At 48.2% G+C, this 25,895-nt stretch overlaps 1 protein-coding gene across 2 annotated transcripts; it reads right to left on the reverse strand.

Moving 5' to 3' along the window:
- Positions 1-5: 5 nt before the first annotated feature.
- Positions 6-25,761, reverse strand: LOC103228082 (intraflagellar transport protein 122 homolog). 2 transcript variants are annotated; one of them, XM_007985412.3, is made up of 4 exons: positions 25,461-25,656; positions 15,633-15,768; positions 10,426-10,590; positions 6-7,303 (listed from the first exon to the last, which is right to left on the reverse strand). In XM_007985412.3, exons 1-4 carry the CDS (start codon positions 25,499-25,501, stop codon positions 7,019-7,021), a joined length of 627 nt encoding a protein of 208 aa, XP_007983603.2. In that variant the 5' UTR covers positions 25,502-25,656; the 3' UTR covers positions 6-7,018. The 2 variants fall into 2 exon arrangements, with proteins under 2 accessions (XP_007983603.2, XP_007983608.2); XM_007985417.3 differs by lacking the exons at positions 15,633-15,768; positions 25,461-25,656 and adding an exon at positions 25,665-25,761.
- Positions 25,762-25,895: the final 134 nt, after the last annotated feature.

Raw genomic sequence — 25,895 nt, forward strand, 5'->3', positions numbered from 1 at the left:
ATCAATGAACAAGGCCAGGCTTAACGTTTATTCAGGTGACTGAAGGGGAGTGGCTAGCCATGGCACAAAACTTGTGGGGCAGGGAAAGCAAGCTTACAGAAGCAGAACAAAGGCAGTTAATTAAACTGTGACAGGTTTTGCATCTCAGGCATGTCTTGTGATCTTTGCCATCCTGCACAGATGGGAAAACAGGAACATATAAAATCCTTGCAAACTTGCAGAAATAGTTACAAAAATAGTTATAAGAGCAGAACAAAGAATGATGGCATGGGGAGAGAATTCCAGGGGGAGACTGATAAGAACTTGTTTTTCTCATCCCTACTCCTGGAACCATTTCTTTGGGACCCCTGCCTGACCTTGCAGATAATGTTATCATAGCTCCAGCTGGACTGGTTTTCCCTTTACTTGTTTTTCTTATATTTCCTGCTTAATTCTCCCCTTTGATGCTGTTTATAAATAAAGTTTAATAGAAAGAATTATCATCAGAATTTAATTCTCCATGAGGAGTTAGTTCTTTGTTTGGCAAAGGTTGATATTTGGTTAAAGCCATTAGTTGGGTGGTGGTTTACCTGGTTACAAGAACCTCTATGGCTGATTGGATGTTTTTGAGGAGAGGTAGGAGACAAGGGAGTATGAGGCAGACTCCCAGTATGACCAGAACTATTCCTATTAAGGTCTTAAATCCTCCAAGGGACGAACACCAGCCCCCAAAGAGGGTATCTGGAGACCATCCTTTCCAAATTTGAACTGGGACATGGGCTAATTTTTGAATTTTTGCAGTTATATCTTCGACGACCTTCCTATTGTCATCAATTTCTAGACAACAGTTAGTTTAAACTTTCCACATACTCCTCCTTCTAACATGGATAGAGGGAGTAGCAAGAACAAAGTAATGAATAGTATACTCATACCCAGTATGGACAGCAGAGGTCCTTAACCAGGGGAGGAGGTTGAGCACAGTGACAGGTTAATAGTAAAACAATAAAGATTACAAGGAAAGTTACTGGGCTTAAGACTTCTAACTACATTTACTTCCTTGATGAAACCTTGGCCGTGCATAGACTAGTCAGCTTCCGGGGTGACTAGAGCAGGGCTGCTGTCTCCTCAAGCTTCAGCCGTGTGTAGACTGTTCAGCTTCTGGAGTCACCAGAGCAGGGCTGTTGTCACTTTCACTGGCACCTCGGTCCTGTCATAGGATCAGCCGGTTCGGATGGTCTGGGACTTGCTGGCTGGTCCACTTGTCCTGGGCTGCTGGTTTCAGCCAACTGTGGTGGATCTAAGGCATGATTCCTGCAACTTTAACAACAGTGACAGTGGACAAGATTACAGTATGGGGCCCATCCCATGTGGATCTTGAAGTGGTTGGATTCTATTTCTTGACCTAAACAGAGTCCCTGGGTCTAAAGGGGTGTGTTTGGTCTATTAGGCCTATGGGCATTCTTTCCTGTACCCAGCCATGGATCTCTTGCAAGGCTCTCCCTAAGGCCTGCACCTGCCTTCTCAAGGTTAGCTTCCCTAACTCATGGAATTACCTTTAATTTGACCTATGGTTGGGGGTGGCTGGCCGAACAAGATTTCAGAGGGTGAATATCTAGTTTGTTTGGTGGGGGTACACCTGACTCAGAGGAGGATCATGGACAGGACCTGATCCTATCTTAGATGAGTTTTTTGGCAATATTTCTTTAGTAGCTGCTTGAGTGTCCGGTTCATGTGCTCCACTCTTCCTGAGCTTTGTGGCCAGTTGGCCGTGTGTAATTTCCATTTCCTGAATCCCCAGGGGCCTGGTTTGCAACACGTATGTCCAGCACTGGTCTATATTCATTAGTCCTTGGTTTCCACACTGGCAAAAGCAGAGTGTTCTATGGTGACCGGCATCGGGCCAAGGTCCTGTGTTCTAATAGCTGTTTCAAATGCCCTTGAATGCCCTGTACAGCTTCTTGGGAAAGTGGGTATTGACAAACCTGAACCAGTGTTACCCCTAATTTTAGTTCCACTATCACTGGTGCCTGGTTCACAGCCAGGCCAGGGGGGTTATCCTCAGTCTACACTCCTGGAATTTTACTAGGTAACTTATACAGCTCATCTAGCCCCACCTTTGGCAACCCTTCTGCATACAGTCTCCATTCCTCTGCCTGCAGGACGGTAAGGGTTAACACCATTTCTTCAGGATGGAGCAGGCTTAAAGTCACGGGCTGTATCACTGCCAAGTGTTCAGCCCTAGTATTTAAAGTCCATCAGATGGCCCCCTACTTCCACTGTGACATGGGCTCCTGGGGGCCTAAGGAGATGGAGCCCAGTCTGGCCTAGTCCTCATACCTTTCTTTTTTTTTTTTTTTTTTTTTTTTGAGACGGAGTCTCGCTCTGTCGCCCAGGCTGGAGTGCAGTGGCCGATCTCAGCTCACTGCAAGCTCCGCCTCCCGGGTTCACGCCATTCTCCTGCCTCCGCCTCCCGAGTAGCTGGGACTACAGGCGCCCGCCACCTCGCCCGGCTAGTTTTTTGTATTTTTTAGTAGAGACGGGGTTTCACCATGTTAACCAGGATGGTCTCGATCTCCTGACCTCGTGATCCGCCCGTCTCGGCCTCCCAAAGTGCTGAGATTACAGGCTTGAGCCACCGCGCCCGGCCGTCCTCATACCTTTCAATCCCTGCCAGCCCAATGAAGTTGGCGTCTGGCTCTTTCTGGGTATGATAGCCTTTAGCTGGCAGCCTTCTAACTGCTTGGCTTTCGTCCTCTCCCTCATTGCCTTCTGGACATTCATTCTCACCATGTCCTTTCCTCTTGCACCGTGCACACTGGTCCCTATCTAGTCTTGCCCGATTCTTGGGTCTTTGCCTGATTTGACCTCTTCCTTGTCTGCACCTATGTCCACGTCCTCTCACGACACTTGCCCCCACTTCTGTAAGTGCTGCTGCCAGCAAATCGGTCTTTTTCCTGAGTCTCTGATCAGCCTCCTTCTTTGCCTCCTGATCATGGTTAACATACACCTTGGTCAGGTCACTTCTAAAAGCTGAGTGGCAATCACACCTGCAAAGCCCTCTAGCTTTTGCAGCCTCCCCCTAATGTCCCCCTGGGCTTTTCCTACAAATGCTGTGTTCACCATGTGCTGATTTTCAGTGGCCTCGGGGTCAAATGCGGGAGTATAAAACTGCAACACCTCACAGTGTCTCTCATAAAACTGGCTAGGGCTTTCATCAATTCCCTGAAGCACCTCTGAGATCTGTCCTGTATCGATGGCCTTCTTTCTACCCTCCCTTAATCCTTGCACCAGCACTTCTTGGTACCTCTGTAGGGGCTGAAACTGGGCTGCATCATTTGGGTCCCAGTTAGGGTCTGCTTCTTGGAACTGGCCCTGAGCATAAGCCTGAACATTAAGTGTGCCTTCTCGCACATTGGCTTCTAACCAGTGGAGGGCTGCCTGGGTTACCCTCCGGCACTCCTCAGTGTTAAACAGCGCCAGTAGGAGCTGTTTGCAGTCTGGCCAAGTTGGACTGTGTGTCAGGAAGATGGAATGCATTAGATCTGTGAGGGCTTGTGCTTCTCCATGTAGGAGGGAGTATGGTGTTTCCAGTTTAGGAGATCAGTGGTTGAAAAAGGCTGGTAAATGAAAAGTTTGTTCTCCTCCTTGCACTTGGCTCTGTTCATTATAATAAGGGGTCCCCTTGTTTCCCTGAGAGGCATTTGCATAGCCTGGGTGCAGCCAGACTGGAGGCAGCCTGCTTGATCATTCTGATTGTCCTCCTTGACCTCCTGGGGTGAGGGCTCAGATTTCTCCCTCTGGGGTGTAGCCTGGGGTTTATCACCATCTGAGTCTGGCTGCTCAGGGGCCAGCCTTGGTAAAGGTGGGTAGATTGGAGTGTAGGGAGGAGGGGTCTCTATCTCCTCTGGTGGTTCCTGCAAAACTGGTTTTTCCTGTGGCCTTCCCTTTGTCTCTGTAGTTGACAGTGAAGCTGAATTCTCTTTCACTTTTGGCTTGACTCAAGCCACTAGCGTTGTGCAATAAGCTAATAGGCAGGGCTACATTCAGCCATGAGTCAATATAAGGGAACTGGTCTGGATGCCCTGGCTGTTCTCCGACCCTAGTCACCACCTGATATACACGGCCAATTGTTTATCTATCTATAGTCCTTTAGGCCAGCCATCCTACACCAAAAGAGGGCCATTCTATTTCATAGAGAGTTCTTAACCTCTGGGGGGGTCAACTTGATTCCATAGTCCCCCTTATAACCTTTCTTAAAGTTCTTTAACGTACATTCTAATGGGGTGGGTTTTGACGACTTCCCTCCCATTTCCTCCTTTTTTGGCACAACACACTCACTCTCACTTTCACTTCAGACTGATTAGATCGTCCCCCTCGCGGGAGTCTTTCAGACGCTGCTTAGCTTTGGAGTGATTGTTAATCCCCCCACAGTTTAGTAATTCCTGAGCCATATGCGGTAGCCCATGTAGGATGTTCGCCACTAGTCCTGATCAGTCCCACACTTCGCTTGGAGCGTACAGTCTACGCTAAAAGACCTGCAACCCCCAGACATCACTCTTGCATTGGTTCCTCCTGGAACCATCTCTTTCATACACACCCACACACCTCCCTGCTCTGTTTCCTTTCTCAACCAACTTAGCAAGCCACTCTCGCATCCTGGGTCAGTTGGGGTGTAGGTTTTATTCGAAATAGCGAGCCACTCTTGTGTCCTAGGTCAGATTACTTGTATGCTCTGGGTGTCAGTTTCATCTGACTTTGTGAGCCACCCTTGTATCCTGGGTCAGACTACTTGGTGCACCTCCAGGAGCTGATCAAGTTCCCTTCTACCCTTATGGGACAGGTCCTGCCTTGGGCCCCAAACCTTACTGCGGTCCTGAAGTGTGCTGTTCCTGGAATCATCCTGTAGTCCCCTTTAGGTTCTGCTGCACTGTCGGATAGGGGCACCAGACCACAGGAGAGCTGATCTCCCCTCTGGGTTGAAGTTCTATCAATGGCACCTGGGGTCACAGGTCTCCGCTGGCCCAGGGCTCCAGTCCCACAGGCAAATGAGACAGTAAACCTGTTGTCTCTGCTCCTGGCTGGCTCGCCAAAATGTTGTAGGAATCAGGAGACTGGAGAGACCAATGGGTGAAACAGGAGGATTTCATTTAGGTGGCCACTGGCCCAGCGGATTAATATCCAGAGGCTGAGCAATGAACAAAGACCAGGCTTGACTTTTATTCAGGCGACTGAAGGGGAGTGGCTAGCTAGTGGTGTGAAAATTGCGGGGTGGGGAAAGCAAGCTTACAGAAGTAGAACAAGGGCAGTTAATCAAACTGTGACAGGTTTTGCAACTCAGACATGTCTTGTGACCTTTGCCATCCTGCACAGATGGGAAAACAGGAACTTATAAAATACTTGCAAACTTGCAGAAATAGTTATGAAAATAGTTATAAGAGCAGAATAAAGAATGATGGCATGTGGACAGAATTCCAGGGGGATACTAAGAACTTGTTTTTCTCGTCCCTGCTCTTGGAACCCATTTCTTTGGGGCCCCTGCCTGGCCTTGCAGATAATGTTATCATAGCTCCAGCTGGACTTGTTTTCCCTTTACTTGTTTTTATTATATCTCCTGCTTCAGGACAGTGCAGCCAAGAAAGGCAGAGCCAGCCTGCGACTGCACCAACCGAGAGCCAGGCTGGGGAGCCTTCTCTCCTGCTCTGGGCTTCTTTGCACACCCTTTGTTCAGCCTGTCTGTCAGTAATGGAACATCCACAAGACAGGACAAAATGCAGTTGTAAATACAATGCAGCGGGGCCCAGGCAGGAAGGAGGGGTGCTGGCTGTAAAAGTGTAGCACAACACTAGGCACCTTGTGGTGGTGGCCACGTTCAGTGCCATGACTGTGGGGGGCAGTTACACATGCCAACATCGGTGGGAAAATTGTCCTGTAGCTTTGCACACTGTTATCATTGTGAGAAACTGGGCAAAGGGTATAAGGCATCTCTATATTATTTCCTGCAACTTATGTGAGTCTACAATTACCTTAACATTTTGCCATGCTGGATAAGAACATTTACTGATACAGAACCATGCTTCAGGAGATTGCTGAGTGAAAAGGCCAGATGACAAGTTTATAGCCAGCACTTCATAGACAGTGATAGGGCTGCCATAACCGAATGTGAGGTGAAATGAGAAGATGGCCATAGAGGAAGGGATGAGAAGTCTTGTTTACAGGCCAGGCTAAGGGAATACAGTAAATCTGAGGTTCCATCTATAGGTAGCAATACTTACACACATAAAAGTCATGAAATAGTATTTGCAGTGTGATTCCACTTTTGTTTAAAAATGTTATAAAATCACATGCTCCTAATTATATATTATGCATACATTACATATTCACACAGAAAAGGTCTAAGCAGATGTAGTTCAACATGTTTAGGAGCGATTCTGTCCTGAGGATGGGGTGCTGAGGGCTAAAGTTTCTTGCTGGTTTGTGTCTCTGTTTTATGGCAATCCTACATTGAGCACTATCTGTGTGGGGTGCAGAAGGCGGAGGGGAGACAAGCCTGCATTCGGGAGGTCAATCTCAGCCGCCTGTCTGTGCTTCTGCCCTCCTCCATTCTGTGGCTCCTCCCTTCAGTGCCCCATTTCTGCTGTGGCCTCCTCTTAGTTCAGGGGGCTTGTGCAGAGTCCCATGCTCCCTTATTGGCTCACAGACCTCAGGACTCACCCCCACCCACTCATTCTCTCTCTTCCCCTCTCTCTCGCACACACATCACCACCATCACACATGTGCTCACACACACACCCTGCTGGACTCTCGGCTTTGCTGCTCACTCCATTCGGCCCACATTGGGCTCTCTGTAAAATACACTCTACTGACAACACTGTATACCCCTCCCATCCCTACCAGAATGGGGACCAGGAAGAAATTGAGGCACAGGGAGGTTGAGCTATTTGCCCCCAGAAACGCAGGTTGCAAGGAGTGGATATAGGACCACAGGTTCCAAGCCCAGACTGCCTCCCACAACATCACAGTTGCCATTCTTCTCTCCTTGCTACTCTCCCCAAAGCACCAGCAAGGGGCCTGGCTTCCCTGGTCTTGTCAGCCTTGCCAGCACTGAGAGTGGACAGGCACTCCCAGTGACCTGTAGCACCTCTATGGCAGAAATGAAGACATGGAGGCAGAAGATCTTGGAGCCATTGTAGCTGACCACAAAGTCCTGCAGCTTCTGCCGGTGCACAGGGAAGGTGCTGGCTTTGATGTTGAGGTAGCCTCCTCCCGAGAAGCAGAGCATGTCCTCACACTGGGTGTTCCAGGCCACACTGTTGGCGTTTGGTTCCTGGGGGACAGGGACGGTAGGGATCCTGTGAGAACCACCCTGGGCTTGGCCAGCACTTGCACATTTCAGCCCAATACCCTCTTAAAGACTGAATCCCACTAAATTGCTTACAGTGGGATGGAGGGAAAAGGAGGAAAGGGGACCAAAAAGAAATGAACAGAGGCAATCCCCTCCATGCACCTGTGTGTTGTTGGAATTTTTGAGTAAGCAAGTGTTACTTTTGAAAAATATTCTCCTGACGATTCCTCAAATTGCACTAGAAGTGGGTATAATCCATTACTGGGTATATACTCAAAGGATTATAAATCGTGTTGCTATAAAGACACATGCACATGTATGTTTACTGTGGCACTGTTCGCAGTGGCAGAGACTTGGAACCAACCCAAATGTCCATCAGGATAGACTGGATTAAGAAAATGTGGCACATATACACTGCACTATGCAGCCATAAAAAAGGATGAGTTCATGTCCTTTGTAGGGACATGGATGAAGCTGGAAACCATCATTCTGAGCAAAGTATCGCAAGGACAGAAAACCAAACACTGCATGTTCTCACTCATAGGTGGGAATTGAACAATGAGAACACTTGGAGACAGGATGGGGAACATCACATACCAGGGCCTATCGTGGGGTGGGCGGAGGGGGGATGGATAGCATTAGGAGATACCTAATGTAAATGATGAGTTAATAGGTACAGCACACCAACATGGCACATGTATACATATGTAACAAACCTGCACATTGTGCACATGTACCCTAGAACTTAAAGGATAATAATATATTTTTAAAAATTCTCCTGAAATATGAGTCCCTGTATAGAAAGTGGAGAATCAGACCAGGTGCAGTGGTTCACACCTGTAATCCTAGCACTTTGGGAGGCCAAGGCAGGTGGATCACCTGAGGTCAGGAGTTCAAGACCAGCCTGGCCAACATGGTGAAACCCTGTTTCTAGTAAAAATACAAAAATTAGCCGGGCGTGGTAGCATGTGCCTGTAATCCCAGCTACTTGGGAGGCTGAGGCAGGAGAATGGCTTGAACCTAGGAGGTGGAGGTTGCAGTGAGTCAAGATCATGGCATTGCACCTCCAGCCTGGGCAACAAGAGTGAAACTCTGTCTCAAAAAAAAAAAAAAAAAGAAAAAAAAAAAAAAAAAAAAGAATCGGCAAAGTGGGATTCCACTTCTATCACAGAAGACATATACATCTCTATACACAGAAGAATGTTTACAAGAATATGTTCCAAAAAAGGCTGAGGCAGGAGAATTGCTTGAACCTGGGAGGCAGAGGTTGCAGTGAGCTGAGATTGTGCCATTGTACTTCACCCCGGGCAACAAGAATAAGAGCAAAACTCCGTCTCAAAAAAAAAAAAAAAAAGAATATGATATTCCAAAAGATTAACAGCATTTCTGGGTGGGTGAAATTGCATAATTATAAAATCTTTTTTGTTTGCCTGAATTTGTTCTGTCATGAACATCTATCTATTCTGTTTGATAATAAGAGAAAGAACAGTGAGTTATTTGTAAGATTTGAAAATAATATCTTGTCTTTGTATTTACAGTCCACACATTGTGAAAATAGAGTCACCCTGGCAGGCACCCACTGCACCTCAGTTCCCTACTCAGCCCTGGAGCCTTGGGGACCAGCAGATGATCACACTTTCTGCCTAGAATGTTTTACAATGTCTGAATCTTTTATAATGATCGTGGATTGCTTCTATAATTAGAAAAAAATATATAGCTATTTTATGTGTAGGGGGAGGAGTAGTGGAGAAGAGGAAAAGCCAGCAGGCAATGTCACAGCTGGCAATGCTGATGTCTCCTGGCAGGGCTGAGAATCACCTCCCCTAGTCTGCTACAGAACCAGCAGTGGGGACGGTGGAGCACACATCCTTGCACACTTGTATGGTTCTACGCTCAGACACAGATTCACATTTGGGGCCAGCTATGCCCCATATAGGTGGGAGGTGAGGCTGGGGAGAAGGGAGGTAACATTTCAGGCCCCATTTTGTGTCCAGCACTGAGCTAGGCACTGTGGTACCTCGTGTATTCCTGTAGCAATTCTGTGAGGGGCAATTACTAATTTCATTTTAGAGAAAAGTAATCAAGGCTCAGAGAGGCTCACTAACTTAAGATCACACAGTAAGGGATGCAGGCAGGACCCAAGCCCAGGTCAGCCTGAAGGCTGTGCCCTGTCTTTTCCCCAAACCATTCTACTCTCTCCGGGACATGAGTGAGTTGAGACTGACAGGGAGTCACCACTGGGCTTGAGGTGGCCAGGTAACCCCTTCTAATTGATTGAGGCTGCTCCCTACTCCAGGCCCCTCCCCTTCTCGATTCTGCTGCTGAGGATAAGGAGGAGCCTGGTAAGGCTGAGGAAACCAGTTAGGAGGGGCTCCAGCTTTAAGGGTAACTCGATTCTGCCAAACCAGCCCTCCCCACCTTCAAAGCCTGAAAGAGACAAAGAACTGCACGAGCCCAGCAGAAAGCCAGTCAGGCCCTGGGCACAGAGCTGCCGGGCTATCTTCTCTGGTGACACTTCCTCAGGTCACAGGGCTGGATGACTCCACCAAACAATGCCTAGGCCTCCAAAGATCCAAGCACTTCGCATTCTACCGGCTCTTCTAGCATTCTTGTGAATTAAGTAGAAGGCAAGGCTTGCCCATCCCCATGCCCCTATCAGATGACAAAACTGATCCTGTTTCCTTCCCGTGCGATAGGTGCGCATAGACACAGGCAGACCTGCACAGATAAGACACAGACTTCTGCAAAGGAAGTGCATCCATCGCCCCATTCACTGAGTGCCAACAACACGCTCCCCTCAGAGTCATCACTCCATTTCCTGTTCATGGTAAATGCTTAAGAAAGGCTCTGTTGGCTCATCTCATTGGCAAGGAAACCAAAGTTAAAGAAGCTGGTCCAGGCCCTGCGGCTTGTGCCTGCGTGGGAGGAGCAGGTTGTGGCCCAGGGCCTCTGGGACTCTGCACCTGTGCTTGGCCCCTGCCCCTCACTGCTCCTCCCAGAGACCTGCCAGGGCCAGAGCTGGAGAGCCTCCTGCAGGGGCTGGGAAGCTAGAGGAGGGTCTCTAATCAAAGGACGATGTCCCTGGGCCCCCTTGAGGACATCACCTGAAAAAGCAGCTCCTTGGTATCGATGTCATACACCAGGCAAGTGTCGTTTTCATCTACCACGGCCAGCTTCTTACGGGAGGCACTCATGTCCAAGCAGCGCACGGCTGTGACCTGCTTCAGCAGGATGATAGCAAAGAGATTGTCCACGAAGATCTTCAGGATCTGGCAACATTTCAGTGAAAACAGTGTCAGTCACCATGGCAACAAGATCCTGGCCCACTGCCAGGCCGCTAGAATCCCATGTGCTCTGCAAGAACAACTCCCACCACCTTTACCAGAAGTTCTGTGCAGAGAAAAGGACTCCTCAAAAGAAAGAGGGGGGTGGTGGGCACATTGGCTTATCCTCAGCAGCCCAGAAGCGAGGTTCATCAGAGGCTGCAGAAGTAATGACAGCCCCGAGACAGGCCGAGCTCACTTCAGTGTCTGTTCGGACTGGGGATTTGTTGATGACATTACCCAAACGGCAGCATTAGGAGAGGCCACCTAGCAGAGATCTGAGTCACGGACTAACACAGGAAAAGGCTACTATGAACACTGACAAGACATGTGGTAGAGAATTATAATAATGATGATGACAGCCATCATCTACTGATATCCCTGGTTTAAAAATTTTTTTTAGAGATAAGGTCTTGCTATGTTGCCCAGGCTGACCGCAGTGGCTATTCAGTCTTAATCATATCACACTGCAGCCTCAAACTCCTGGGCTCAAGAAATCCTCCTGCCTCAGCCTCCTGAGTAGCTGGGACAACAGGTACCCACCTAGTATGCCTGCTTTAATATCCCTGTTTGGGGTTTTTTTTGAAACTGGATTTAACTCCCAACCTTGATATCTGTTTTTGACAGCCCTGTGAAATGCAGTATTATCCTCATGTCAAACTGTAGCCTCAGAGAGGTAAAATGACCTACCGGGGGCAAAGCCAGTGAGTAGCTAAGTAAGAACATGACCTCAGGCCCACCTGACCCCAAAGTCCATCCTCCCATGGGAAGTGAGAGCTGCCTGAGAAAGAAGCGGCCGTTCCTCCCCTTGGCATTGCTCTTGACTTCACCCACCACTCTCACGCCCCATGACTTCCATCCCCAGCAAAGACCCGACAAGCCTCATCCATAAGCCATCTGCTGCATGGCTTGGCTCTCAGGCTAATGCAGCTACATTTTCAGTTTTTTGTTTTGTTTTGTTTTGTTTGAGATGGAGTCTCACTCTGTCATCCAGGCTGGAAGACAGTGGCGCGATCTTGGCTCACTGCAACCTCCACCTCCTGAGTTCAAGAGATTCTCCTGTCTCGGCCTCCCGAGTAGCTGGGATTACAGGCGCCTGCCACCACGTCCAGCTAATTTTTGTATTTTTAGTAGAGACGGGGTTTCACCATGTTGGCCAGGCTGGTCTCATACTCCTGATCTCAAGTGATCCACCCGACTCAACCTCCCAAAATGCTGGGGTTACAGGTATGAGCCACTGCGCCTGGCTCATTTTCACTTTCAAAGTTTCATGTAGCAGCCCACTTAGAACTTTTCTTATGTTGAGCAAAGAACATGCTTGTACACGCATACACACACACATAAATCTGTTTAACTTTGTGTAACCTGGATATCCCAAAACTAACTGGCCAAAGGGCTCATTTTTCTTACGACATCTATCACTATCCTGAGGACCCAGCATTCTCTAGGACACATGCTGGAACACACTGCCTTAATCCACTCGCTGCCCTAATCGGGAGCTGACCTAGGTAACAATCTCTGCCTCCCTCTAGAAATCCACAGAAGCAGCATCTCTAACAAATCTCCCACCTTCTGGTGACCTTAAACCACTAATCCACTCTACAGGTAGCCAAAGGTTATAGCTCAACTCTGCCAAAACATGGGCCTGCTATGAGTGTGAGGGCCACAGCACCTTTGGCCTGAGGCTGTCCTCAAAAAACAAAAACTCTTCTCTGAAGTCTCAGAGTTGGAAAGAGGGGTGAAGCAACTTGCCTGAGGCCACACAGCACTGAGAGGTTAAGTAACTTGCCAGAGGCAAAACAGCTGCACAAGAGGTTAAGTAACTTGCCTGGGGTCACACAGTTACACAGAGAGGTTAAGTAATTTGCCTGAGGCCATGAAGCTGCACAGAGAAACTACATAACTTGCCTGATGTCACACAGCTTCACAGAGTGGTTAAGTAACTTGTCTGAGGCCACAAAGCTGCACAGAGAGGTTAAGTCACTTGCCAGAGGCAAAACAGCTGTACATAAGAGGTTAAATGGCTTGCCGGAGGCAAAGCAGCTGCACAGAGAGGTTAAGTCACTTGCCTGAGGCCACAAAGCTGCACAGAGAGGTTAAGTAACTTGCCTGAAGTCACACAGCTGCACAGAGAGGTTTAAGTAGCTTCCCTTAGGCCACACAGCTGCACAGAGGGATTGAGTAACTTGCCTGAAGTCACATAGCTGCACAGAGAATTTAAGTAACTCAACTGAAGCTGCACACAGAGGTTAAGTAACTTGCCTGAGTTCACACAGCTGCACAGAGAGGTTAAGTAACTTGCCTGAGGTCACACAGCTACACAGAGAGGTTAAGTAACTTGCCTGAGGTCACACAGCTGCACAGAGAGGTGGGGGCATCACTGGAGCTCCAGAGTGAAGGCTACAGTGAGCAGTGACTGTGCCACTGCATTCCAGCTTGGGCAACAGTCAAGACCCTGTCTCAAAAAGCAAAAAATAATACAAAAAAGTCTGGCTGGGCACAGTGGCTCACGCCTGTAATCCCAGCATTTTGGGAGGCCGAGGCGGGCAGATCACGAGGTCAGGAGATGGAGACCATCCTGGCTAACACGGTGAAACACCGTCTCTGCTAAAAAATACAAAAAATTAGCTGGGTGTGGTGGCAGGTGCCTGTAGTCCCAGCTACTTGGGAGGCTGAGGTAGGAGAATGGCATGAACCTGGGAGGCAGAGCTTGCAGTGAGCCGGGATCACGCCACTGCACTCCAGCCTGGGTGACAGAGTGAGACTCTGTCTCAAAAAAAAAGAAAAAAAAAGTCAAACATAGAGTTAATGTATGAGCCAGCAATTCTTCTCCTAGGTATATGCCAAAGAGAATGGAAAACATATGTTCATAAAAAACCTGTACACCAAAACTCACAGCAGCATTATTTATAGTAGCCAATAAGAAATAAGCTAAATATTTATCAATTGATAAATGGATTTTAAAATGTGCTATATCTATATAGTGGAATATTTAGTCAAAAATGAATGAATCATGTTTGGGCATAGTAGCACATGCCTGTATTCTGAGCACTTTGGGAGGCCAAGGTGGGAGGATCCCTTGAGACCAGGATTTTTTTTTTTTTTTTTTGAGGTGGAGTCTCGCTCTGTCGCCCTGGCTGGAGTGCAGGGGCGCAATCTCGGCTCACTGCAAGCTCCGCCTCCTGGGTTCACGCCATTCTCCTGCCTCAGCCTCCTGAGTAGCTGGGACTACAGGCGCCCGCCACCACGCCCAGCTAATTTTTTGTATTTTTTAGTAGAGACAGGGTTTCACCGTGTTAGCCAGGATGGTCTCGATCTCCTGACCTCATGATCCGCCCATCTCAGCCTCCCAAAGTGCTGGGATTACAGGTATGAGCCACCGCGCCCGGTGAAACTAGGATTTTGAGACAAGCCTATGCAACACAGCCAGACACCCTCTACAAAAACATAAAAATTAGGCAGGTGTAATGGCAAGCACCTGCAGCCCCAGCTACTTAGGAGGCTGGGACAGGAGGATCACTTGTGCCCAAGAGTTTGAGATCGCAATGAGCTATGAGTGTGTCACTGCACTCCAACCTGGGGGACAGACTGAGACCTTGTATCTTAAAAAAAAAAAAAAAGGCCGGGCGCGGTGGCTCAAGCCTGTAATCCCAGCACTTTGGGAGGCCGAGACGGGCGGATCACGAGGTCAGGTGATCGAGACCATCCTGGCTAACACGGTGAAACCCCATCGCTACTAATAAAAAATACAAAAAACTAGCCGCGCGTGGTGGCAGGCGCCTGTAGTCCCAGCTACTCAAGAGGCTGAGGCAGGAGAATGGCGTGAACCCGGGAGGCGGAGCTTGCGGCGAGCCAAGCTCAAAAAAAAAAAAAGAGACAAATCATGCTGCAACACAGATGACTTTGAAAACATGCTAGGAAGTCAGTCTAAAAAGACCCCATATTGTATTATTTCATTTCAATGAAATGTCTGGAATAGGCAAATCCATAGAAACAGAAAATAACTGTTGCCATGGGATGGGGAATTGGAGGAATGGGGAGTCACTGCGAATGGGAACTGGGTTTCTTTTTCTTTTTTTTTTTTTTTGAGATGGAGTTTCACTCATTTCCCAGGCTAGAGTGCAATGGCACAATCTTGGTTCACCACAATCCCCACCTCCCAGGTTCAAGTGATTCTCCTGCCTCAGCCTCCCGAGTAACAGGGATTACAGACATGTGCCACCACACCCAGCTAATTTTGTATTTTTAGTACAGATGGGGTTTCACCATGTTGGTTAGGCTGGTCTTGAACTCAAAACCTCAGGTGATCCGCCCGCCTCGACCTCCCAAAGTGCTGGGATTACAGGTGTGAGCCACCACGCCTGGCTGGAACTGGATTTCTTTTTGGGGTAATGTAAATGTTCTGAAATTAGATAGCAGTGATGGTTCCACAACTTCGTTAATATACAAAAAACCCTGAAGTACATGCTTTTTCGGAGACGGGGTCTCACTCTGTCACTCAGGCTGCAGTGCAGTGGCATGATCACAGCTCACCACATCCTTGATCTCCTGAGCTCAGGTGTTCCTCCCACCTCAGTCTCCTGAGTAGCTGGGACTACAGGTACACACCATCACACCTGGCTAATTTATGTATTTTTTTTGTAGAAATGGAGTCTCACCATTTTGCCCAGTACTTGGATCTGAATTGTACACTTTAAGAGGGTGACTTTTATAATACGTAAATGATATCTCAATTAAAAATTACATATGTGGCTTACATTATATTTTATTGGACAACATTATTCTAGACTATGAACCCTGAAGCCAGGCGCCAAGAGGTACCATGATAAAGTCTCTACATAGTGATTCCACAGCAGAGGGTCTGGGCTCCAGTTCTACCCCATAGACCCCAGCCCACTTGTTCTTTCCCTGGCATCTGAGGAGCTATGACGTGGGGCTTTCCCAGACTGGCTCTGTGACTTTTTAGAGATGGCGGAAGCATCACCCACCTTATTCCCCAGGTCCAGGACACTCTGATACTGGCAGACAAGCCCTTCTTCCTGGTGCTGGAGGAAGATGGCACAACTGTAGAGACAGAAGAGTCCTTCCTTCCAAGCTCTGGCAGGCAATACAGTGTTCCTGGTCCTCCAGAAGGGGCAGAAATGGAAGCCCCCATCAGAACAGGTGAGGTCCCACCTGTCCAGGGAGAAAACTGGGACCCTGGGAGAAGTCTTCAAGGGGTGCTAACCATCTGCTTGTCTCAATGCAGAGAATGAGGCATCCACTGTCTCTCTCCCATAAGCTTGCCAAGAAGATGGATGTGGCCCGCATAACCTTTTTTTTTTGAGACGGAGTCTTGCTCTGTCGCCCGGGCTGGAGTGCAGTGGCCGGATCTCAGCTCACTGCAAGCTCCGCCTCCCAGGTTTACGCCATTCTCCTGCCTCAGCCTCCCGAGTAGCTGGGACTACAGGCGCCCACCATCTCGCCCGGCTAGTTTTTTTGTATTTTTTAGTAGAGACGGGGTTTCACCGTGTTAGCCAGGATGGTCTCGATCTCCTGACCTCGTGATCCGCCCGTCTCGGCCTCCCAAAGTGCTGGGATTACAGGCTTGAGCCACCGCGCCCGGCCCCGCATAACCTTTGACCTGAACAAGCTGAGCCCACAGGACTTCATCAGCTGCCTGAACATGAAGGCGACTTTCTATGATGTGTACTCCCTTTCCTATGATCTATACTGCATAAGGCTGAGTGCATGGTGAGTGAATTGGGATTTGCTGGGGACACCTCCATGACACCCTCCATCCCATCCTATCTCTTTATTCATCTGGACTCATCTGATCTGAATTGGTCTTTGATTTGTCTGTGCACTCCCGCTAGAGTGTCAGCTCCTGGAGGACAGGAATCCCATTAGCCCTGCTCATCCCTGTATCATCCTTGTATCACACCTAGTGACAGTCTAGCATATTGAGGGTGCTCAGTGCATGTTGGTTGAGTGAGTAGCTGATGGCACCAGGACAAGGAGCAAATCTTGAAGCTGAGGGGAATCCCAAATCCTATCTTCAGACAGACCTTGTTCCTTTCTGGCATGGGTGAAATGGAGCCTGGGGAGGAGGTGATGGGAGAGGGAAAAATGCCACCATGGATTCTGTTACACAGAAGCCAGTGGGTATACCATCTCTCACCCAAACAGGGGAGCAGCTGTAAGTACCCCTGGCAACAGTGGCCACATGACTTCAACCTGGCCAATCAGAAGAGCCCAACCTACCCAGCCACAGTGATTAGCTAACGTCTGGGCACGTGACCAATCAGGTGGCGAGGGTCAGGGCAAGGGTTGGTAGCAGGGGAGAGAAGGTCTATTTCTGTTGGGTGGTTGGGGCTGTGGGTGCCATCCTGTCACCTTGAAGGGAAAGCCCACCTGAGCACGACATCCACACTGAGGGAAGGACACAGAGTCAGAGGTTGGGAGAGAGTCCAGGTGACATTATTGAGCACCCAGGTGCAGCCAAGGTACAGTTACCCCAGAACATTCTCATTGGGATCCAGGTGGCTGTGAAGGTCACCTAGAGAGGTCAGCAGAGCTCCTCCAGCCTCTGGAGTTGATAGCCGTGAAGTCGATATAATGAGGACCCCGAATCACCCAATCTCAACCAGCTCCTTCCAGTGACTGCCATCATGGGCACTCTACACCGAGTCATGTAGCATGCTAGCTGGGACAGCTACTTCACTACATCCTAGAGCCCCACCAAAAGCAAGAGGAAGAGACCTGAGGCAAGTTCCGGCAAATACTATCTGCCCTACAGTACCACCGCCAAAATAAACATTTCTACAGGAACCTCATGCCCCAGAATGTACTTGTATTTACAAGATGCCAACTACAACATAAAATATCTTTGTCTTTGGCACCAGATTTATGATAGGCTACAAGCTGGACACCTTTTGTGTAACTCCCCGTTGTACTGCCCTATGGTGAATGGGTAGAGGTGGAATCTGGAGTCATTTTTTACACCACCATAACCAGAACCTTACCATTTGTCAGATCTTTGTGGAGCTGAGGAAACAAATACTGTGTGGCAAACATAAGATACAGTTGTTCCTTTCTTCAGAAGGAGTAGGGGCCTGGCTCAGTGTCTCATGCCTGTAATCCCAGCACTTTGGGAGGCCGAGGCGGGCGGATCATGAGGTCAGGCGATCGAGACGAGCCGAGATCATCCTAGCTAACATGGTGAAACCCCGTCTCTACTAAAAATACAAAAACAAAATTAGCTGGGCGTGGTAGCAGGCACCTGTAGTCCCAGCTACTCGGGAGGCTGAGGCAGGAGAATGGCGTGAACCCGGAAGGCGGAGCTTGCAGTGAGCCGAGATCACACCACTGCACTCCAGCCTGGGAGACAGAGCAAGACTCCAAAAAAAATAAAAAAAATAAAGACTCATCAACACACTGCTGCCTGCAAACCCAGGGAAAGACCACCCTACACTACGTTATATGGCATCGGTAAATCAACATGGGCCAGCGGGAGACCCCAAGGCCCTACCAGAAGCTGCTCTTTGATCACCAGGTTCACCCTGCATCTTTTTGGGAAGGTTAAAAAATAATAAATGACCACCAGGATCACAGAAGGAAAGAGCTCATGATGTACATGGAATTCACACAGATCACATCCAGGAATCTTTGGAACAAAAAATTCACAACACCATGGCCTCATACAAAAATCCTGGGCTGCAGGAAACCTGAGGCAGAGAGCTCCCTCATCACAGTGAAGTCCCTGCCTTCAGCAGATCCCACCAACAGCCACAATGTTTCCCATCACCTGAAAAAAACTCATGTATTAAACTATTACACTTCTTCAGAATATTGGAAAATGGTGCCTAGTTCGTATGTTCTCATTTGTTTATCTTGTGTCCAAAGTGTCTTGTCATTCCAGGCCACTCTAATTCTTGTGTATTAATAAAAAGTTTGAGGTATAATAAGGCCTCCAGATCAGATGAGTAAAACTGAAGATAGTCACAGTTCCAGAAGGAAGGCACAGCACAGTTAGGCAGGGCCACACGGGAAGCAGCAGGGTTGGTCAGGAGGCAGAGGGAGGGGTACTCTGAGCAAGCCCCTTTCCTGTGCTGCCTACAGGGAGAAAAGAGGGAGGGGCAACAAGCAGGCTTAGGAGAGGGCAGTTCCAATCATTCCAGTCCATAGGGGTCTGGTTCCTGTCACTGAGGTGATTAGGGCAGTTGGATAATGGTCCCAGTATGACAGCCCACAGGGGAAGTGTCTGAGGTGCACTGGATTGGTTGGTTTGTATTTGAAAAGTAGGTTGGGTACAGTGGCACACAACTATGATCCCATCACTTTGGGAGGCCAGGAGCTCAAGACCAGCCTGGGCAACATAGTGAGACCCCACCTCAACAAAAACTTGAAAATGAAAAAATTAGCCAGGCAGGGTAGCACACACCTGTAGTCCCAGCTACTTGGGAGGCTGAGCCAGGAAGATCACTTAAGCCCAGGTTTCGAGGCTGCAGTAAGCTCTGATCACGCCGCTGCACTCCAGCCTGAATGAGGGGAGACCCTGTCTCTCTCTTGAAAAAGAAAAAGAAAAAAGAAAAGTGCACCCTTGGGAGGAAGATTGCTCTGGGGGAGAAGGTGACATGGGAGACAAAGGGCCAAGGCAAGGTGACCTGGCATATCATGAGGTTGTTCAGAACACGAAGTCCCGTGTACACACAGAGGGCAGGTGTTAAAGCTCCAAGTTCATACAAGCTAGAAACATGGCCAAGGCCAGGGCTCAGTACAGTGTCACCTCCTCAGAGAAGCTTTTTCTGCCTGTGCCATCTACAGTGAGAGCCTCCCCTGTGCACACGTCCCTAGCTGCTCCCACTTCATTCCCTTCATGACATTCAGGGCCTGTCCCCCTCGGCTCAGCATCCTTCTGGGCCTCCCACCTCACCCAGAGTAAAAGTCCTCAGAGCAGCCCCAAGGCCTGCAGGACCTGGGCCCCCTGACATCCTAGGTCTCCTCTCCCACCAATGCCCTTCTCTCAGGCCACTCCAGCCCCATCTCTGCTCTCCTGGTTTCCCTGAGCCCTGCTTCGCTCTCTGCGGCACTTCCCTCTCCACAGCACTTCCCTCACCACCACACTGAGTAATACTCAGTTTTTCTCTCCTGCACAGTATCAGCAACAAGGAGCAGCTGGTTTTGTTTTTTTCTAAATTCCTGCTTTTGTCTACAGCCTACATCATGGCTGAGCACATAATAGGGGTCAATAAATAGTAAAGGAGCAATTCTTCTCACCACCTGATACGTGTTTGTGCTCCCCAGTATCTACTCCTTCAGTGCACATTCACTGAGGCTCCACTGCATGCTGAGCCTGTTCCAGAAACCAAAGCACACCAAGGGGAGAAGCAGGCAGAAATCTCTATTCTGATGGGCTGACAGCCTAGTGGGAAAGAAAGAGAAAAAAATAAGGAAACAATACACAGGCAGGTGGTGACATGTACCATGAAGGAAGACAAAGTCAGGATGTTTCTGAGAATGCCTGAAGGCATTTAGAGAACAATTACTGCAATGGACAGGGTGTTCCAGATGGAGAGAACGTCAAGCACAAAGGCCCTGGGGCCACGATGGACTCCATGTTTGAGTGTTTAGTCTGGATTCCTGGTTTTAAGTCTGTATTCTGCCTTTATTTGTAATCCTTCATGTTTCATCTTACCTAGCTAATTAACCCAAGTTCCAGTAATGCTGAGAGATGATGCTGGCTTGACCCTATGTACTATTACAGGAGGGGCCTAAAAGTGGTCATTCTCAATATAACCTGAAGGTAGACAGCACTGGATTTGCTGCTCAACTGGATGTGGACTAGGAGAATAAGAGGGGACACAAGTGACCACATATGTTTGGTCTGAACAAGTGGAATAAGAGTCACCATTAACTATGATAAAGAACAATGGTGGGAAAACAGGATTGGGTGGGATCGAGAACTCAGATTTGCATATGCCACTTTTAGACGCCTATTAGATCTCTATGTGGAGCTTTTGAGTACAAAGGCAGATACAAAAACAAGCTAGAATTGAGGGGAAAATCTGTCCTGCAGGAGAAATGTGAGTCATCAGGATATTGATGGTAGTTAAAGTCAGGACACTAAATTAGGTCATCCAGGGGGTGGTTGTAGAGGAAAAGAAATGTCCACAGCCTGAGCCACAGACAACTCCAACCGTGCTAGTGAAAAACAATGGCCAATGTTTAGCAGTTGAGGAGCCAAGAAGGAACCAGCAATGGACACAGAGAAGTATCTGCCAGTGAAGTATTTAGAACATTCAGAGAATAGTGAGAATAGTGATTCAGAAACCAGAGAACAAAGTGTGTCAATAGGGTAGAAGGATGAACAGTGTCAGATGCCAATGATGGGCCAAGTAGGATGAGGTCTGAGGACAGATCATATGATTTGACAACAGAGAGGTCACTACTGACTTCCATGGCCATTAGAGACAAACACCTGAATGGTAATGGCTCAAGATCCAGTAGAGAGGACAGTTAATGATGCAGATAAAGGAAATTACCCTTGAGTAAGTGAGAAGGACTGGGGTCTAATGAGGTTGATTTTGCCAGAAGCAGACAGTTCACAGTAACACAATGTAGGTAACATGGGCATATATGCAGGGGGAGTGGGTAACTGTGCCTGTGAAGTTCCCATCTGACTGCATGGATTTTCCCAGTGGAATGGAAAGTAAAGCTGACAGCTGAGAGTAAGGGCAGGGCAAGACAGGTGGTGCCAGAGGTTTATTTTTATTTATTTATTTATTTTTATTTTTTTATTTTTTTGAGACGGAGTCTTGCTCTGTAGCCCGGACTGGAGTGCAGTGGCCGGATCTCAGCTCACTGCAAGCTCCGCCTCCCGGGTTCACGCCATTCTCCTGCCTCAGCCTCCGGAGTAGCTGGGACTACAGGCGCCCGCCACCTTGCCCGGCTAGTTTTTTGTATTTTTAGTAGAGACGGGGTTTCACTGTGTTAGCCAGGATGGTCTCGATCTCCTGACCTCGTGATCCGCCCGTCTTGGCCTCCCAAAGTGCTGGGATTACAGGCTTGAGCCACCGCGCCCGGCCTCCAGAGGTTTAAAGATGGAAACAGATCTGAAGGATTTGTGTTCTTTCTTCACCATGCTGCTGGGAGGCAGGAGGTCCCAGGATAGAGCACCACACTGCCCCAGGTCCTGGGTAAAAGGGTTTCCCATATGTTAAAGACATAGCTCTGCATTTCCTAGCAGGGCAAGCTGCTTTTAGTCTGAGTCTTAGCTTCTGCATCTGTAAAGTTGCTTGCTATAAAGGTATCAGCTTGGCAACCTCAGAGGAATGTTCCAAAGAGAAGCCAGGGAATAACTTCCGTGATAGAGGATCAGCCAACATTCAGCCAAGCTGAATACAAGGCACCCCTAGGAAGGGGGAAATGCTACTGTGTTTACTCTTATTTTGTAGATGAGCACACTGAGGAACAAGGAGGAAAAGTGACTCGCTCAAGGTCACAAGATCTTCTTGAGCCTGCACTGTCCATCTCCTCTGCTGCACAGTACCTCCCAATCTCCACGCACTACATAACTCACTGGGCTCTACAACATCTTCGAGTGAGACACATCACTTGCTCCATTTTAAAGCTGAAAGAATTGAACCTAAGGCCAAGCCTTTCACCTCTAAGAGGATGGTGTGTTTAATAACCTAGCTGTTACTACTGGCTGGGTTGTGCAACCCGTGGAAGTCACCCTGCAGCTAGATTTCTGCGGAACCTCAAAGGCAGGGGGTAGCGCTAGGGCTCAGCTGGCAAGGAAGCCCACAGGCCACTAGAGTGTGACATGGGAGCGGCATGGCCTGAGCTGTTTAAGAATCGGAGAGGAAGCCTTGCATATTTCGGTGTCAAAACACTGGAGTTGAGGGTCACTCAGTAATCACTCATCTGGGCTTTCCCAAATTGTCCTGACAAGAACACTTGTCAAAACCATGTTTCTGCCCAGGCGTTCCCTTTCCTAGCCCCTGCCCCCAAATTAAGTTCTTCCCAAGGGAATGTGAGTGGAAGGAATCCGTGATTTCTGTCAGTTTTTAAAAGACAGGATCGTTCTTCGCAGTCTCTTCTTCCCCCAGCTGCAGGCAGAGGCCTCTAGGCCCTGGGGGATGGAGGTGCAAGGCGGAAGGGGCAAGTCTTTGCAGCAGCATCTGCAGGACAGCCTTTCTCCTACCTCTTGGTGGTTTGCTGGCAATCTTTGGTGGTCTTTGGCTTATAAAATAATCAGTCCAATCTCAGCCTCAGCTTTCATAGTAAGGGATCAAGCAATAGTTTCTACTCAATGTTCCTCATACCCAGAGTCAAGCATTCTGCTATGCTAACGCTAATATTATGGCTAAAGAATGTTCACTTTCTCCTATGTTGGGAATCAGTTGTACTGATGTGAGGAGACATTCAGAACTACTGTGAGGATATTTTAAACACTTGTTAAATCAAGTTTAGCCTAAAGCTGCTTCCTTATATATTTTAAGTTGAGTTTATAGGTTTTCTGCACATTGTGAACTATGACAAGTGGAGGCATAAACAGACTAGCCTACACTTGTGCCAATCACAGAGTTTTTGCCAATCAAATGTAGCCAACTGTTCGAACCATGTTCAAATAAGGCATGGCAGAGCTGTAACCAATGTTTCTGTACCTCGCTTCCATTTTCTGTACCTCACTTTCCTTTGCTGTCCAGAAATCTTCCATTACGTGGCTGCGCTGGAGTCTCTGAGCTTGCTCTGGCTCAGAAAGCTGCCTGATTTGAATCATTGATTGCTCAATTAAACTTTTCTTTTTTTTTTTTTTGAGACAGAGTCTTGCTCTGTCACCCAGGATGGAGGGCAGTGGTGCAATCTCGTCTCACTGCAACCTCCACCTCCCGGGTTCAAGTGATTCTCATGCCTCAGCCTCCCGAGTGGCTGGGATTAGAGGCACTCACCACCATGCCCGGCAATTTTTGTATTTTTGGTAAAGACAGGGTTTCACAATGTTGGCCAGGCTGGTCTCGAACTCCTGACCTCAAATGATCTGCCCACCTCATCCTCCCAAAGTGCTGGCATTACAGGTATGAGCCACTGCACCCGACCCAGCCAATTAAGCTCCTTTAAATTTAATTCAGCTGAAGCTTTTCTTTTAGTATACTGAACAGGGGAAACTGTTTAAAACCACATCATATTTCTCAGAGGTTAATACTTAAATATAGGATGGAAGGATCAAAGTGTAACTATTTTCATTTTTATCATTTGCTGTGCTAAGTGCTTTCATGTGGATTATTTTACTTAAACCTCTTAAAAGTCCTGTCAGATAAAGGGTATCATACTCATATTTACAGATGAGGAAACTGAATTTAGAAACTGGTATAGTAGTAAAACAGCAAAACTCTTCTGCTATATTCTACTGGAGCAATTAAAAATTATGCCTTAACATTTTTCTAATTTTTATTTTGTAAAATATGTGCCACTGGATTTCTCATTTGGTTGATTTAGGGAGACCTGTGTACACTAAAGAAGATTTGACACATTAACAGACTACTTGACTGATTTGACTACATTTGTTTGGCAAAAACATACAGCAGCTCAAAATTGAAAGTTTTTGCAATATATGTATATTTTTCTTTGTTTTACCTATGGGGATAATTTACAAAGGCAGTTGTTTCCAAATACCTTCTTGTGAAGCTGAATGCCAAGCAAGTAAATATCAACCACCGATGAAGAAACCAGCTGAGAGACCTTAGACAAAGTAAAATAATCTGAAAAGATGCCTGCACATATTTTGCAGTTTAGACTCTACGCCTTGTAGAGTTTTGAGCTCTTTTTTCTTGATGTTGTGTTAGCAATTTAATCTTTTTTGGTGCTGAGCTTAGCTCGTTGAGATGAAAGGGATAAAGGGATTTCATTTTGTACTCAAGGAGTTCACACAATGGAAGCTGGAGGCATTTCCCAACACTGTGGTCAATGCTACAGTCAGGGAACAAGCAAGTCTCAAGCAGTTTTGCAATCCCACCTAGGAACAGAAGACAGCAAGAAAAACTCACTTCGACCCCCTATCATTCCATCTCCAACCCGACCAGTCAGCACTCCCCACTTCCCAAGCTCCTACTCGCCAAATTATCCTTAAAAACTCCGATCCCTGTTTTTGGGGAGACTGATTTGGCTATTAAAACTCCCTCTCCAGCACAGCTGGCTCTGCGTGAATTACTCTTTCTCTATTGCCATTCCCCTGTCTTGATAAATCAGCTGTCTAGTCAGCGGGCAAGTGAACGCCTTGGGCGGCTACAGCCTGGCCTGTCCCATCCCATCCAATAGTTCCCATCTCTTCTCAGCTCCCTCTGTAGTTTCTCTTCCTCCACCTGCCTTTTCAGTGTTTCCCAAGACAGAGGCGACTCAGTTTTTGTTTGTTTTTTTTTTTGAGACGGAGTCTCGCTCGGTCCCCAAGGCTGGAGTGCAGTGGCGCGATCTCGGCTCACTGCAAGCTCCGCCTCCCGGGTTCACGCCATTCTCCTGCCTCAGTCTCCCGAGTAGCTGGGACTACAGGCGCCCGCCACCGCGCCCGGCTATTTTTTTGTATTTTTAGTAGAGACGGGGTTCACCGTGGTCTCGATCTCCTGACCCTGTGATCCGCCCGCCTCGGCCTCCCAAAGTGCCGGGATTACAGGCGTGAGCCACCGCGCCCGGCCGTGACTCAGTTTTATCCAGACCGCTCTGTGACTGAACACCCATTTTCTTTTCCTCTTCCAAAAAATATATGTAACATGTCAACTAGGTACAAAACAGTATCTCAGGAATCCACCATCCAGTTAAAAATGGAACCTTATCCTTACCGTGCCCCTGCAGAGACCCCAATACCGCGCATTTCCCCCATTCTTTTGCTTTCCTCAAGTTTTACCACGGCCTCGCGGCCGCAAGTAACAAAAGAGGCAAGGGGAAGCAGCTGGGCCGGCCTTTAGGTTTCTGTACACAGGGAGATTTCCCATGGCTAGCATTTATGGAAACAACTGCTGGTATGTGAAAAACAGGTCCCTCACCGCCATCACGACGGCTGGAGCTCATACCCGCCAGCATGCCCGCTGCCCCGACCCTCCAATTTTCTCCGCCCAGCAACTCTGGCCGCGCAAGCGCAGTGGGATCGGCGGGAAAGCGTGGGCACATGACGTCATCAGTCAGCGCGGACCAGCCAGGTGCACGTGACTACGGCCTTGGCCGCGGAAGGTGGCAGCCGTCACGCCCTTCTGGCCTCTCCATCCCCTGTTGCGGGA

The sequence above is a fragment of the Chlorocebus sabaeus genome, chromosome 22 (assembly GCF_047675955.1).
Source record: "Chlorocebus sabaeus isolate Y175 chromosome 22, mChlSab1.0.hap1, whole genome shotgun sequence".
NCBI classification, from domain to species: Eukaryota; Metazoa; Chordata; class Mammalia; order Primates; family Cercopithecidae; genus Chlorocebus; species Chlorocebus sabaeus.

Bases quoted from the DNA above. Each gene is read 5' to 3' on its own strand.
- LOC103228082 (XM_007985412.3), bottom strand. From the start codon at position 25,501: ATGGGGGAAATGCGCGGTATTGGGGTCTCTGCAGGGGCACG. The intron at 10,591-15,632 runs GTGGGTGATGCT...AAATGTTGCCAG, and splicing joins TCCTGGACCTGGGGAATAAG to ATCCTGAAGATCTTCGTGGA. The intron at 7,304-10,425 runs GTGATGTCCTCA...CCTGTCCCCCAG, and splicing joins CCAAGGAGCTGCTTTTTCAG to GAACCAAACGCCAACAGTGT.